General features: G+C 56.2%; 2 protein-coding genes across 4 annotated transcripts; both read right to left on the bottom strand.

The window, feature by feature from the left end:
• Positions 1-422: 422 nt before the first annotated feature.
• PCYT2 (phosphate cytidylyltransferase 2, ethanolamine) lies at positions 423-10,601 on the bottom strand. 3 transcript variants are annotated; one of them, XM_065647645.1, is made up of 13 exons: positions 10,511-10,601; positions 9,954-10,042; positions 9,017-9,178; positions 7,341-7,407; positions 6,824-6,908; positions 5,761-5,805; positions 4,460-4,598; positions 3,789-3,871; positions 3,552-3,629; positions 2,953-3,018; positions 2,639-2,704; positions 2,080-2,168; positions 423-1,483 (listed from the first exon to the last, which is right to left on the bottom strand). In XM_065647645.1, the coding sequence occupies exons 1-13, from the start codon at positions 10,594-10,596 to the stop codon at positions 1,396-1,398; spliced, it is 1,143 nt and encodes a 380-aa protein (XP_065503717.1). In that variant the 5' UTR covers positions 10,597-10,601; the 3' UTR covers positions 423-1,395. The 3 variants fall into 3 exon arrangements, with proteins under 3 accessions (XP_065503717.1, XP_065503719.1, XP_065503718.1); XM_065647647.1 differs by lacking the exon at positions 9,017-9,178 and having other exon boundaries at positions 10,511-10,581; XM_065647646.1 differs by lacking the exon at positions 5,761-5,805 and having other exon boundaries at positions 10,511-10,571.
• A 44-nt stretch (positions 10,602-10,645) lies between these two features.
• SIRT7 (sirtuin 7) lies at positions 10,646-15,207 on the bottom strand. Its single transcript, XM_065647648.1, has 10 exons — positions 15,061-15,207; positions 14,858-14,995; positions 14,184-14,288; positions 13,152-13,222; positions 12,986-13,058; positions 12,492-12,590; positions 11,776-12,012; positions 11,452-11,532; positions 11,274-11,380; positions 10,646-10,863 (listed from the first exon to the last, which is right to left on the bottom strand). Exons 1-10 carry the CDS (start codon positions 15,154-15,156, stop codon positions 10,677-10,679), a joined length of 1,194 nt encoding a protein of 397 aa, XP_065503720.1. The 5' UTR covers positions 15,157-15,207; the 3' UTR covers positions 10,646-10,676.
• Positions 15,208-15,243: the final 36 nt, after the last annotated feature.

Below are 15,243 nucleotides of genomic sequence, written 5' to 3'. Positions count from 1 at the left end.
GTACCGCAACGCATGAAACGATCAGCAGAGTAACTCATGTCACCTCCTCCCTCCATACCCATCAGTTACGTGCCTGCCCACCACACTCACCTTTCCAGCACAAATTCTGCTGCAATTTCCGAGTCCGAAAAGCATTAAAACCCAGAACACAGAAAAAACACCCTCACACGGTCCACTTCAGTTTTCTAGTGAATTCAGCAAAAACATCCTCCCATGGCAAGAACAAACAGCTTCCAGCCAGAGTGATCTCCAACCCCGCACCAGAACAAACCGTCGAGCCCAGAGCTGGGGCCGGGCTGCCCAGGGGCAGCGAGACGGTTCTGGGGCCACAGCAGCTTTTCCCAGCTCCAGAGCGCCAGGAAAAGCCACTTGAAGAGTCTTCCTGCCCCTTGTGCTGCCAAGCCCCAAAGAGACCAACACCCGACTCTTCAGCATTTTATTAATGATCAGCAACAAAAGTGTACAACAGAGGACAAGGGAAGGGGAAGGACGGTCCCGCGCAGCGGCCCAGGACACCCGGGGGTGTCGGGGGCAGAGGGGGCTGAGCCCAGCGCCGTCCCCAGGCGCTGCGCTGCTGCAGGGACATGTGTGCTGGGTGTCGCCCTCCAGAACAGCCGGGGTGCTGCAGCCGGCGTTCGGCACAGGGGGACCCCGGCAGCACCGGGGCTCCGAGCATGGTCTGCGCCAGCACCGGGTCCTGCTGCCTTGTGCAGGAACGGCCTCTGGCAAAAGTCCCCAGGGCTCCCCCAAGACCCTGCAGACTGGGGGTCCCTGTGCCACCCGCCCCTGCAGCCACCATCAACACCAGGCGGCCAACAGTCCCATCAGTGGCTGCCGCGGAGGCTTCACCCGCTAAACCTGGCGCAGCTTTGGGTCCCCCGTTTGTGCAGAGGCAGCAGCCAGGAAAAGGCAGGTGGTTGAACCCCGGGCGCGGGGCCAGCTGGTGGCACCGCGGTGCCACGTCCCTCCCCAGGGAGGCCGTTCTCGTCCGTCTGTCCAGCTGCCACCGCCCAAGGGACTCTGGAACCCAGATGCTGGTCAGGACAGCTGGACCTGGGGGGCAGGGGGGCCTGGGTGGCTGCTGCATTTCCCTCCTACTGAAAGCCAGAAATGGCAGGAGGTAAAAGCACATCAACATGTTAAAACATTAGTTATAATTAAAACAATTTTTTTTTTCTCTTGACAAGTCTCCTCCTGGGAAAGGGGATGGAGGCTGATTAACAGAGGAACAACTAGGCAGCAGGATCCCGACTCATTATTTCTGCATAATTAGTGCAGGAGGAGTTGGACAGAAGGGGGTGCCGGCCCCAGTGTCCCCATCCAGGGTCCCTCCAGAAGAGCCTCCTGCCCCTTGGGAGGGTGAGGCCGCAGCCCCCGCAACAGCCCAGGGCTGGCCTAGCGCTTCTCGTCCAGCCTCTTCATGGCCTCCAGCACAGCCAGCTCCTTTGCTTCCTTCTTCTGGTTCCTGGCTTCAAACTCCAGCCTGCATCAACACAAAACGCCACAAGGTTCCCCTCGACCCGCATCCCTGACAGGCTGAAATCACCCAGAGCAGGGAGCGCGGCCACCTACGCTGTTGCATCCTTAGAACCCTCTCCAGCAACTCCATTGCCCACGACCATCACTGCAGAGCCCCAGGCTCCCACACGGGCCAAACATTATTTATTTCTCCCTCTGCAGAAGATGCTGCTATTCCATGCTTAATTCCAAGCTTAGTGCTGTAATACTGAAACCAAACCTACCACTGACCTGAGCCAAGGTCACTGAAGGTAAAGGCCTAAAAAAGCATACTCTGAAAGAAGCAACACGCTAAATCTCCAAGAATACAGCAGGGAAATGTTATTAATAGAGGAGGAGGAAAAAAATAAAACACGCTGTGAATCACATTCTGACATAGTGGAGTTTTAGCTGTTCCTTTTCCTGTTCAGTAACCAGCTCAAGCTATGGAAGATGAAGGAGCAGTTCACTGATTCTGTGCCTTTAAATAACCCTTTCTCTTGCTGTTTGATCCCATTAGTTAGTCCTCAGACAAGCTGGATGGAACAGCATATGACAGACTGGGAGATGAAGAAAACCAACCTGTTCTTGATGATTCTTTGTACAATTAAATCAGTGGTGAGGTTGCTGCCGCTGTCCACCAGCTGGAAAATGCCGCGTCTCTTCGGTTCCTGTGAACAAACACAACAGATTCAGCCGTGAAAAACATGTGGGACCTCTGGGTTTACAGCTCAGCAGTGGAAGCCGAGAAGTCACGGCAGGTCCTGTGGGTGCCCAGCCAGGCACGACATAACGTGATCCCCTAGGAGGCAGAATAAATAATTGCTGATAAATAATCACATATATGGGAGCTGAGCAAGGCTGCTCAGGACTGGCATAGAGCAAAGATGACAGGATTTCTCATTCTGCCGTGAAGGCATCACAAACAGGCAAAACAAAACAGTGACTAAAAGAACAGAGCTGTTGGGGATGATTTACAGGCTCTGCTCCAAGCAGCTGCCCACAGGGGTGGATGACAAACAGCATCACCTGCCAAGGACCTGCTTGGGCAGCATCCTCCGCAGCACAAATTCCCGGCTCAGGAACACAACGAAGCTGTGCCGCATCTACCAAACACTGACAGCAGCAGCTGGTAACTCACCTCGTATGGATCAGAACCATCCTTGTCCGGCACCACCTCGGTCATCCCATGACACACGAGTGTCACCTGCAAAAGGACACAAAGTCGCTGACAAGATCCAAAGGTGACAGGGACTCTCCCTGTCCCTGCACTCACTGCAGCACAGCCTGGAGACCAGCAAAGCCCCCGTACCGCCCCGGCAGCGCATCTGCAGGTCCCTTCACCCACTGGGCAGGACCATCTTGCTTCTACACCCGTGTTCTCCTGCACTGCGTGAGCTCCCAAAGCACAGCACACCCCAACACCTTCATGCATGTCTGAGCACAAAGACTCACCCTGAAGTGATCCAGCAGGTCAGCAGTGACAGCGTAGGGGGCTCCAATCACCACTTCCGAGACATACTAGAAAGAAAAACAGGTAAAGAGTCCAGATGTGAGAGAAAAAAAAAAATACAGAGGTCAGCCTCCTTCCTAAACAGATGGACAGGTCGTCTGGTTCTAGAATCAGAAATGCAAATAAAGAAACAGGAAAGTGGGCTGGGCAGCCACTGCTTGTCACACCAAATCTGTTTGTTTCACTAAAGAATACACTTTCTGGTAGTGTGTATGTAGCAAATCCTGAGCTCCTTGCTGAGGGCACACATTTCTGGGCCTCTCTACATTTCTTTCCCCAATTTGTTTCCCCTGCTGCAGGGAGAGTTTTCTACAAGAACAGAGCTGTCGAGCAGAGCAGCGCCTTGCATGAATCCCCTTTGCTGCCGTGGGACAGAGGCGGCTCGGTGCCCGGGTCTGGCAGGGCCTGGCAATTCCTCCCGCAGCGCAGCGGTGCCCAAAGCCACCGCGCTGGTGCCGCCTCCCCGCGCACACCACGGGGCTCGTGCAGGTGACACCCCCAGCTGCCCAACAGCGCAAAGGCGACTGCCCACAGCACTCACCCGACAGGCCAGGACACTGAGCGTTCGCTCATGGATGTTCATGATGGGATAGTTCTTCCCTTTGTAGCGATTCACTTCCTAAAGCGAAGCACCAGGCAGTTAGGAGAGAGACAAACAACCCCCTTCCCTCTCACTTTCCCCAGCAGGACAATCCTGCCCCGGCCAACATGACTGGTGTGTTTCAGAGGAGCAGGTGCCACCAAGCTGCTCTGACTTTGGACAACGTTACACACGGACCTGATCAAAGTGCAGCCCGGCAATGACGTAGGGCTTCTCTGCCAGCTGGTGAACCTTCTCCAGGAAATCCACATGCCCGATATCTGTTCCCCTCTTTAAGGAATCTAAGCTAACACGGAAAATAGGGAAAGGAAGGCAGAAGCAGATGCACTGAAAAACTACAGTGGGAGACAGGAGTCCAAAGGGTTTATTTTTGCATTACTTGCTGCCCATGTGCTCAGAACAGGGCAAGAGCCAGGCATCTGTTCAGCTCCACCTTACATGGACTCAACTTTGCCTCTGACCAGAATTCCTGGTGTTCTGGCACAAAGCTCCAAAGGCTGCCTCAGGGACAGAGCATCTGCTCCAGACGCCCTGTCCAGCCGCTTGGTCTGTGACGGCCAGTGCTCACGAGGGACCAGAACACGATCACTGGAGTGTGGAGAGCACCCAGTGTCCTCCTGACACCCTCCAACAGCCACACGTCTCTCTAGAGAGGAGCTGCAGCTACTTTCTCAGTATCCTGGGACTGAGATACTGCCAGTAAGACCTCCTGCCCCTCCCCACACATGGGCACCTGCAGAAAACAAACAAAAAAAAAAGGCAAATATCCTGATCTGGTGCCTCAAAACATGAGAACAAGAAACAGAAAGACCAATGCTACTCTCTTGACAGAACCGAGTCAAGGATACGGAACAGGTCAAAGGCTCCAGCCACGTAGATGATGGTGTCTCCTGGCTGTGGCTCCTTCCCCGATGCAAACTGGATGATCTTCTGAGATGTCTGCAGGAACTGTGAGACACCAGTCCAGGGACTGTGACCCTTCGGCCCCTGGGAAAACACACACTGAACCTTTCCTCCCCTGCCAGCACAGCGGCAGCCGCCTCAGTGCGGCACCGTCACAGCTCCCAGCAGTTTGCGCTTTCTACATTCCTGGCACCAAAGGGTCATGCAAATCGTCCCCTCAACAGCCAGCTGAGGAGACGCCGAGAAGAAAGCTCAGGAAGGAGGAAAGCAAGAGGAAACCTCGTTTTCCAGCATAGGCGAGGCTCGCCAAGGGACACAAACAGCCCGGGACGCTCCTGTCCAGCCCTGGGGCAGCGATGGAACCGCCAGCAGGAGGGATTGCCCAAGGGCCGGTAACCGAGCACAGAGCTTTGTCCCCGCCGTGCGGCAGCTCTGGAAACAGCCACAAAGTCACCCAGGCAGCTTCGCTGCCTGGCGGCCACATAGAAACCAGAACAGCGCAGCCGGACCAGGACAAGCTAGCAGGGTCATGAGGGTCTCTAGTGCCCAGATATTCTCCACAGACCCAGCACCAGGAGACATCCATGCTGGAGCAACCGGCCCCATAGAGCCTGCTCAAAAACCCAGCACACTGGAGAGCAGAGAGGATGGTTCAGCCTGGCCAGCAAACCCCCATGAGTGAAAAAAAGACTTACTCAAGCTGTAGGTCCAGGTGCCCGTTAATCGGGGACAATCCAACACCCAGGAATAAAAAGGGGGCTGATCGCTCTTTAGAGGCAGCAGAGAACCCCAGCACTGCTCTGCGCTCCACGACCAGGCACATGGATTCTGCGGCGCAGCCACGTGCCTGATACATAAACACTTCGCAGACCTAATGCAACACCTTTAAAAAGGTGAGCACTAGAAAGAGCATCCACAGGGGCTGTCCCTAGGCTGGAACTGCAGGCACTTGGGTCCCAAAGGAAGCAGCAATAAAGGATTTAGAAGCAAGCCAGAAAAAGAGCAAAGGCTCAATGGGTGCAGCAGCTCCACAGCGTCGCTGGAGTTCATCTCACTCACTGGCCCTGGGCGGCCACACCTGCCTGTGCCACTGACTACGGCAGCTGCTTTACGGGGCTGCAGACATTGACTGAGGTTACTGCTAGATGTGGGGGAAAACAAGCCTGCAACACAGGCCAGAAAGCACATTTGGAATCCTTCTCAGACAGGACAACAACCAGACATCCGTGACCAGAACTCACATTACCTTCCCAAAGTTGTCAGTGTGCTTCCGATAGTCTAGGTCCTCATCCTGAAGGGAGATAAAGAGTCAAAACGTTTAAGCACTCACACAGCTCATCCAACCAAGAACACGCTCGTGTGTGGCACAAGTGCTGCGAGGTGTGGGCCAGGCCGCATGCCATCGGTCCCTGGCACCAAATGCTGACAAACCAGTTAATGCCTAAACCAGAGTCGTGTCCCAGCGTGAGTCAGAGGACACATGTCCTTATCTGATTGCAGCCTGGCACCACAGTGACAGTGGCTCCTGCCCAACCTGCAGACCTGAGGGCATTGCACAACCTACGTCCTCCCTCAGCTACGTAAGCCCCTCGCAGGACAGTGTCCGTCCTTCTCCCAGAGACGCTCTGCTGGAGATGGGCTCAGATCTGCAGACTGCGCCAGATCTTGGCGTGAACTTACACGCTACGGTTTTCAGCACACTGAAAGATCTCCCTCCACCCCGAGTCTTCTTGTGGATCCCTGGTCTCAGCCCTGCCGTTGTCTAGGTGACTCCATTCACTGGACTGCTTGTTTACCAAGTCAATTCAACTCGTTAACCAACGTAAAACTACTTCCTGTATTTTCCTTTGGTTAGGTTAGCTATCTACCAGGTAGCGAGCTGAGGAGACTCAGGACAGGTTTGACAAGACTAGAGACAGCAGAAGGCAGAAGCGTGCAGCTCAGCGGGAAGAAGAGGCTTTCCAGTCCTGGCAGCATGGGGCTGACAGATCTATGCGACTGCACCATGTGCATTCAGCCTGGAGAAGCTGCAGCCTGTAGTTCCCATAATGTCCCTGAAGCCCACACCAAACACGAGGAATCAAAGCTTTTATCCCCTCAGGTCTTTCCAAAGCAGCACGGGCCGAGATCACGCTGTGGTCTCGGCCAGGCTCAAGCAAACATAAGCAGAGTGTTTTGCTGCCGCTGGCCATGATCAGGTCGCCAGTTCTCCAGGCACCCAGGAGCTCCACTGCCACTTGGGACAGCAAAAGGCAGGAGCTGGCGTGTGCCCTGGACTCCCAACTCCCACCCAAAGCCCTGTGACTCACTATGTTGCTGTGGTGAGCCTTAGTCATGAGCAGCATGCGGCCAACCAGGTCAGTAGTGGACACACCTTGGGTGCGTTTGCATTCCCTGCAGGGAGACAAGCAAAGGATAAAGCAGAAGCCACAGGAGCACACGCCTCTCTCTTCCCACCACAACCACAGGAACAGCTGTGACACCTGATAAATCCAAACCAGGGACTGTCCTGAGAAAGTCTTCCTTCTACCTGCTCTTCATGTAAAGTTTAGTGGTTTTTTGCTGAGCTCTGGATCTTCTCCACACCACAGCAGCTGCTCACGCCTACCCTGCCCAGGCTTCCCAAGAGAGCTGAGTCCAGTCAGCTGCTGGTCTGCAGCACTCCCCAGGAGCCAAAACAGTGGGAGCAACTGAAACTCTGACACGTTGCACCAAAATCGAAGTGTGACCTGAAGATGGCTGTGTTTCATCTGACTTTCCTTCTGGGCACGAACTCCCAGAAACTCTGCCCAAAACAGGCTAAGAAGGTAAGTAGCAACGGGTTACCTGTATCGCCCCGCTGTCTTCACCTCTTCGTAGGTGTCCTTACCATCTACCGTTAAGGTGATATCATCTGCAGAGAGAGAAAAGCCTCAGAACTGCAGCTCCAGCCTTCCTGCACGAAAGCTGTTGTACAACTGGCCATCTGGTCCGCTGCTCTTCAGACAGTCCAGAAGATCTGAGCTGGGTGCCCTTGCAGTGAATCCACCAGCAGGCGCGACTGAATTATGGTCTGAATGACAATAACCAGCTCCCACCAGATTCAGTATTAAAAAGCACCTTAAGCTTAAACTCTCTAGGACTGGTTTTAGCTGTTGATTCACATTTCAACTTTTTCAGTCAATTAGCCCTCCAACAGCCAGTTCTTTCCCTCAGTGATGGCACGTCCACAGCGACATCGAGCTGCTCTTCTCCAGAGTTAATCCCGGTTCATCTTTGGGTGGTTCCCGACTACAGAAACACCTCTGACCTGCTGCTAGTGACAGTACGAAACCTTCACACATGAAAGCCTGAGCTGGCTTTCGTTCGGCGAAGCAGCCGTTCCCAGCACCCTCGCTGAGCTGCGCTCAGCCCCGCACCTCAGCCCGGGCTCGGGAAAACAGGCTGCAGGTGCAGCGCCCGGGGAGAGGCGGAACACGGGTTTGCTGCCCGGCACCTTCCCATCCGGGCTCAGCTATTTCAAAACTTACCTTTTGCACAAACACAGCTGGCAACACCGCAGCATTATTCGCGTAGGAATACTGCACGATGTGGCATGAGGGATAAACGTGGGGAACCCGGAGCAAAGGCCGTGAGCGCTCCTCTGCCGCCATAATCCCTCACCAAGCCGAGCAAGGGGTCACATACCCTGAACACACGTTCAGGGCAGGGAATTAAGTTAACAAGGTATTCAATAATCACCTTGTCCACATGAAAAGGCGTACCTATCTTATAGAAGATTAATGATTTATTTACATTTAATGGAGTACTTGGCTTACTAATAGCAGGTGGATCAGGTGAGGGAGGATACATGAACTGAGTGCAAAGACTACTCCTGATTAAATGAACAAAATACCTTAGGAGGGGCAGGGAGGCGGGGCTGAGGCTGAACAAACACAAGATGCAGTCCCAGCAAGGGACAGAGTACAGGTCAGGAATGTTTCCCCAGAATAGTGGTTCTCTCCAGTGACTGTAAACTGAAAAGTGTCCACAGCAAGAGCTGTGTCTCTGACCACACGGTCAGCTAAGCCCTTGAACAGCTTATCAGCTAGATAAAGAGAGAGAAGCTTGTCAAGATCTGATCTCATCCCAGGATAAGTAGACATAAACATGTGCATTTTTGCGCACTTTTTAAACAGCATTTTTCGTGTTTAAGTTTGGCAAATTACTTTCTCCTATGCACAGATTTCTGCTTGTGCTAACAGCAACCTCAGGATAATTGTCAGACAACACATTTCACCTTGGTAAGTGAAGAAATGCTTAAACCCGAGGGATCTGGCCACCCCAGGTGCTGAGCACACAGACGTGTTTCTCCAGAACACAGAACAGCAGCAGCTGCCCCGACCACCATGGGCACCAGAGGACAGGCCGTACACAAGGCACCCAGCGCCAGCCAGAACGTTCCTCGTCTGCAGCAGGGAAACCAAGAGCACGCAAGCTCCAGGGAGCCTCTGCAACACAGCTCTCGCCCGAGTGCCACTCACCCCCGTGCACACAGAAGTCACAGTTATATTTGTCCAGGGTTTCCAGTGTGGTGACATAGGGAGCGCCTGGAGCAATCTCATCCACCCACTTGATGGCTTGCACCATTTTGTACCTCTCCTCCTGTGTAAAGACAGGGGGGCCCTTGTGCTTGGCAATCTCCTCTGGGCAAGAAACAGAAAAACCCAGTTAAAAGCACGAACCGCAGTGACAAAGATGCTCAGCTACAGGAGCTGCACTCATTCCACAGGCAGGTGAACTTCACTGTGGGCCTGAACTCAGCCTGGAATTGGTTTGTGGTAGAGAAGGAAGCCCCAGCTAGATCAGAAGGTTTTAATTCAGTTGCATTTCTTAAGTGCAAAACCAGGGCCCTGGAATTCACTGGGATGACAAGAGGTCTCAGTGCCTCCCTGTACCCAGGTGCTCCCTGCTGGGGACACTGCCTGGGCCCCCCAGCAGCCTCCACAGGGAAATCCCCCTTCTAAGCAACAGCTTCATGCTGTGCTCGGTTCATGCTAGAAAATATGCATCCGTAAAACAATTTAAAATCCTTGTTCGTGCACAAGAACTAGTTCTTAGCACTTAACTGTCAGATAGGCTTGAAACGAGTTTTCTCCACACAGCAATTTGGTTTGGACTATCAGTTCTGCTGTTTGCACCAGCAAAACCAGACTGACTTTCGACTGGTTCAATTGTTTTTACAGCACAGAGTACAGCCCACACCTCAAAGCCTGCAAGCTCTGAACTGCTCAACCCTGCTCCACAAAGGGGAAACTCCACTCCCTTACCCAGGGAAGATACTTTTCTTTTGGAAACTGTTGCTCCTTGAGATGCAGGAGGAAGCCTGCTTCCTATCAGGACATCTCCGTGCTCTTGGGGCTAACGTTGCTGGGCAGTTCTAGAGGCAGCATGAGGTGAAAAGCTGAGAAAACCTCTTACCATCGGTGTGGACTCCAACAATCAGATAATCTCCCATGGCCCGAGCCTGGCGAAGTTGGTTGGAATGGCCATAGTGCACCATGTCATAGCTAGAAAGACAACGGCCCCGCTTCAGTCTGGGGACACGGGCGGCACTTCGTGGGAGCCGGGGGTGGCCCTCCCCAGGGGCTGCGGGGGTCACGGGCGGTTCTGTGCGGGACAGCCGCGCTGCAGCCGGCTCCGGGGACGCACCGCCGCAGTCAGCCCGCCCCGGGGGCGCCGAGGCACGGGCGGCAGCGCCGCCCCAGCCCCGGGGGCACCCGAGGACCGCGGGCCCGGCCCGGCGGCTCCGCCAGGGCCCGCGCACCGGCGCGGCCCGAGGGCGCTCCCGGCCCCGGCGAGGTCACGTCCGGCTGCCGCAGGCACCGGGGCTGCGCGGCAGCTCCGCGGGGAGCCGCCCGGGCCCGCCCCGCCGCCACGGTCACAGAGGAGCCGGAGGCACCAGCGCTGCCAACACGGTTTATTGCTCCGGCGCCGCGACAGCGCGCCCGCCCGGCCCCGCCGCCCGCCCCACTCACCATCCGTCGCACCAGACGCGCACGGGCCGCTGCGCCGCCGCGCCGCCCGCCGCGGGGCCGCCGCCCGCCGCCCCGTTGCGCAGCATGGCCGCGCTGCCACCGGCGGCGCCGCCCGCCCCCGCCGCCCCGCCCGCCCCCGCCGCCATCTTGCGCCGGCCCCGCCCGCTCAGCGGCTCTTCCGCCGCCGGGCGCCCTTGGCGCAGCCGCGGCCCAACCACCCGCCGGGCCGGGCGGGCGGCGGCTGCTGCGGCGGCTCCTCCCGCGGCGGCTGCGGCGCCACCGGCTTCCGCGAGTGCGTGTCCTCCTCCCCAGGCCGCAGCGGCTCGGCCAGCGCGAAGATGGGGTCCCGCGCCCTGCGGGGAGAGGGAGCGTGGGACGGCGGCCCGGGCACCGGGCACAGCACCGGCACAGCACCGGGCACGGGCACCGCGGGCACAGCACCGGCACAGCCCCGGCACGGGCACCGGGCACAGCACCGGCACAGCACCGGCACAGCACCGGGCACGGGCACCGCGGGCACAGCACCGGCACAGCCCCGGCACGGGCACCGGGCACAGCACCGGCACAGCACCGGGCACAGCACCGGGCACAGCACCGGGCACAGCACCGGGCACAGCCCCGGCACGGCACCGGCACGGGCACCGGCACGGGCACCGGGCACGGGCACCGCGGGCACAGCACCGGCACAGCCCCGGCACGGCACCGGGCACAGCACCGGGCACAGGCATCGCGGGCAGCCGCCGGGCCGGCCCCAGCCGCTCACCGCTCGTAGCGCGGGATCTCCAGCCCCAGCTCTGCCATCAGCAGCCGCATCACGTCGTCGCAGCGGCCGTGCAGCTTCAGCGCAGCCAGGTCGTCCTTGGGCGTCCACTGCGGGGACAGCGCAGCCGGGGTCACCGTCCCTGCCAGACAGAGACCCCGCCCGGCGCCGCGGCTCTCACCTGCAGGTTCACGATGTAGAGCCTGGGACGACGCGGGGGTGGCTTGCTCATGCACCAAAGACGTGGGTACTTTTTCAAAACCTGCCACAAAACAGGGATTATCAGGACAGCCAAAGGCACATGTAACTGTGAACTGTATCAGCGAGAGGAAAAGGAATGTATTACCAGGAGGGGAAAGAGGGAGGAAGAGAGACTATCACAGATGGTGGGCGAATCCCGACACCAGAGTTTACAGTTGTCTGTTTGGGAGGAGACTGCTCAGCACCAAGGTGTATCACCCAGAGGGAATGCTGCTAACAATCTTCATCGAGTCTCTAAAGTTACCTTTAAGCTGGAACCCAGACAAAGAATCACATCTGCTTTGCTTGCAGCTTCTGTTGCTGCTTCCCAGTTCAGGGGCTGCCTCAACGTCCCCTTCTCCCCAAAGTGGACGATTGTGTCTCTCAACTGTGCCCCACACTTGTGGCACATCCTGCCCGTGTGATGCCTGTGCAGGGCTGTGCGCTCCGTCACGTCAAACACTCGCACATACTCTCTGTTGGGTGTACACGAAGTGCAGACCTGGGGCAGGGCAAAGGCAAAAAGCAGTTACAGCACAAGCACCTCACCCGTGAACGGCCAGGAGCCAGCCACCTCTCCCAGAAGAAAAGCACTTTTTGGGGACAATAAATTGGAAGCAGTAGAAGAGATTATCAGGGATCAGATGCTGACTTGAAAAATTTGGAAAACTTCAACTAGCAAGTGGAATTACAGGGAGCCTGTTGGATATGCGATAGGAATGACTGCAGAGAAGGTCTGAGAAGAGTTGTGAGAAGCAGAAGGCTCTGGCAAGTACAGAGAAAAAGCTACCAGAGTTGTGCAGAACACTTTGTTTTGGTGCTTGCTAACTAGCTCACCCTAAACCCGACAGCCTGAAGATCTGAGCTAAGCAGAGACCAGCCCTGGTACTAATTCTTCATGAGCCAGTGAGAGGTAAATGGTTTCCATTATCTTCTTGTGAGGCCCCTGGACAGTAACGTTCTCCTGTTTTGGCCACTCACCTCTATGTACATGTTTCCATGGAGCTCAGATATTGCTGCTCGGGGTAAACCGCTCCGCAGGTGCAGCCCATCACAGTTTTGAGACACCACATGCTGCACCTTGGAGAGAATAAAACACTGACCTAACACACATGCAGGAGACCCCAAGTAGTATTCAAATGCAGGTGAGCCCTATGTCTCAATACACACCAAATAGCCCCATACATGAGAGCAGAACAGACCTTTATGAAAGCTAAATGGAAAACTACTCATTTCTAAGAGCGCTCTGCTGGGCCTGCGGCCAGGGCTCAGACCAGCCTGCCGGGGCAAATACAAGGGACCAACAAAAAGGCACCAGGGAGAAGCTGCCAGAGCTGCCTAGGGAAGGCTCAGCTGTTCCCTACATGGATGTGAACAGTAGTTTGGCAACCTCATTAAAAGATTTTTCCCTCTGCTGGGTTTTATTTACCATACTTCAACAGAGCAGCACAAGTGAGGTGTGAAAAACGTCTTACCAGGTTGTGCTTGTGTAGGCAGGTGATGCTCATGTGGGTGAGTGTGGGCTCCGCCTCACTCAGGTCTGTAGCCCTGACGAGAAGCAAGAAAATTAAAAAATGGAATTGCCATTAATCTCCCTTTCAGTATCAGCTTTCTGCTATGCAGCTCAAAATTACTCCTCACCTGACGCTCCTGCCCTTCTGCAGCAAGGTCCAGATGCCATTAGGACCTCTGTAGTCTGGGATTGAAGCTGCCTGTGTTATCAGGAGAGAAAACGAGGCCTGACGGGCAGGTTTGTACCTCTTGTCCACAAACACATCGACCCGCTCTCACCTGGGCCAGACAGACACTCATTCATGGGCACTTTTCCCTTCATGCCAAGTTTTCTAGCATAGTGGCTCCTAATCACAGGAAAACTTCCTTTTCATATGTCTTCTCTCTTTCTCTCTCTAGCATCTCTGCCCCCACCTTGCAGCTCTCATTTTCACCTCCACTATTTATTTTCTCCAGTGTTACCATTATGGAATCTCCCCAGAACTCTTTTTGACCCTTGGTACTTCCTATTTCCCTACACAAAACTCAATTCTTGAACCTTTCCTTATTTTCACTAGACTCTGATTTCTGGTACCTTGCACTTGGCATTCTTTAGCAAAAACACTTGTGCCGTTAGCACTGCTACGCCCTGCCCAGGCTCATGCTCCGTATCAGTGGAGACTGTAGAAAAGATAAAGAAAAATACGGTTCCCATCTCCGAGTTCAGCCAAAGGTGACATACATCACATCAGAAGAGGCAGAACGAGATTTTCACTTTCTCAGAGACCACTGAAACCATCCATTTCTTAAACTGTCATATGTTCTGATAAGCACCAGCTATTCCTACTTGTCCATTAACATAGACAACATTGATTGGCAAACTCGTTTTTAGGTTTTACACCAAAAGTAATTGAAGAGACCTGAATGAAGTAGGATTAGTGATCTTCTCATTTAAACAGCACATTCTTCAGACACTCACAGAGGTGATGCAGCCCCAGAATGACCCCCAGACAAAACCAGCACGTCTCAGTCAGGGTTTGCAGTGCAGGTGCGTTAGCGCAGCATCCCAGACCCCTAACACACTCACACAATCATTTGGAAATGACAAAACAAGTCCAGACAGCACTGCACACTCCTGGGGGCGCTCCCAAAGCTGCAGCCGCTCACCCCAGACAACCCTACCGTACTGATCCCAGCGCCCGTGTAGATGACAAGGTGCTTGGCGTTCCGCACGGCAGCAGCCAGCTCAGACACCTTTCTCTGTAACTCCTCTGGCTCGTCACACACCTGCAAAGTACAACTGAGCACGTTCACGTGTTTCTGACATACAGCACATCACCGAGTTAGCAGGAACAGGGAGCTCCCTGGAAGGTTTAACATGGGCCCAAACAGAAAAAGTCACACGAATATTATCAGGAGTGGTTTCTAAATAGAATAATGTGGGTGTTGGAAGATCAGGGGAAAAGCCTCCAGGACAGCAGCACACGCAGATCCACCCCCTGAGACGTGCCCGCACAGCACACCGGCTGGAAAATGTGTGCGTTTGGGAAACACAGGAATTACAGAATGGCCGGGGCTGGCGGGACCTCTGGAGATCACCCAGCCCAGCCCCGGCTAAACGGGGTCACCAGCACGGGCTGCGCCGGACCAGAGACCAACAGCGGGCGGGCGGACACGGGAGCCTCAGCCCCGGGGTGCGCCGCTCCCGGTACCGCAGTTTCTGCCGCGGCTCCCGAGCTGCCCCCGCAGCCGCCAGCCCGGAGCGCGGGGCGGGTCCTCCCGCGCCGCTCCCCGCACACCGAGCGGCGGCCCCGGAGGCGCCTCCGCCCGCAGCCCCGCCCGGCCCCGCTGCCCACCTCCTCCTGCCGCCGGCGCAGCCGCTCCCGCCGGTTGCGGCGCCGCTCCAGCTCCCGCACGATGTCGTCGCTCTCGCCCAGCACCTGGCACTCCTCGGGGCTCCGCTCCGCCGGCGGCTTCCTCCAGATGCGGGACACCTGCCCGGCACAGGGGGGTCACGGCGGCCCGCGGCGGCGGGCGGGCCGGGCGGGCCGGGCCGTACCTGTCTCCGCCGGTCCCGCTGCTCCTCCTGCTGCAGGATCTCGGCGCGCGCCGCCGCCTTCCGCTCCGAGCGGCTCAGGCTGCCGCCCGCCGCCATCGCCCCGGAAGCGCCGCGCTTCCGCTGCCGGGCGACGCGCGGCAGCGCCGCTTCCGCCGGCCGGCGAGAGCGGCCCAGCGCCATTTC

The sequence above is a fragment of the Caloenas nicobarica genome, chromosome 18 (assembly GCF_036013445.1).
Source record: "Caloenas nicobarica isolate bCalNic1 chromosome 18, bCalNic1.hap1, whole genome shotgun sequence".
Lineage (NCBI taxonomy): Eukaryota > Metazoa > Chordata > Aves > Columbiformes > Columbidae > Caloenas > Caloenas nicobarica.
The sequence above is the reverse complement of the archived record's forward strand: the minus strand, read 5'-3'. Positions and strand labels throughout refer to the sequence as shown.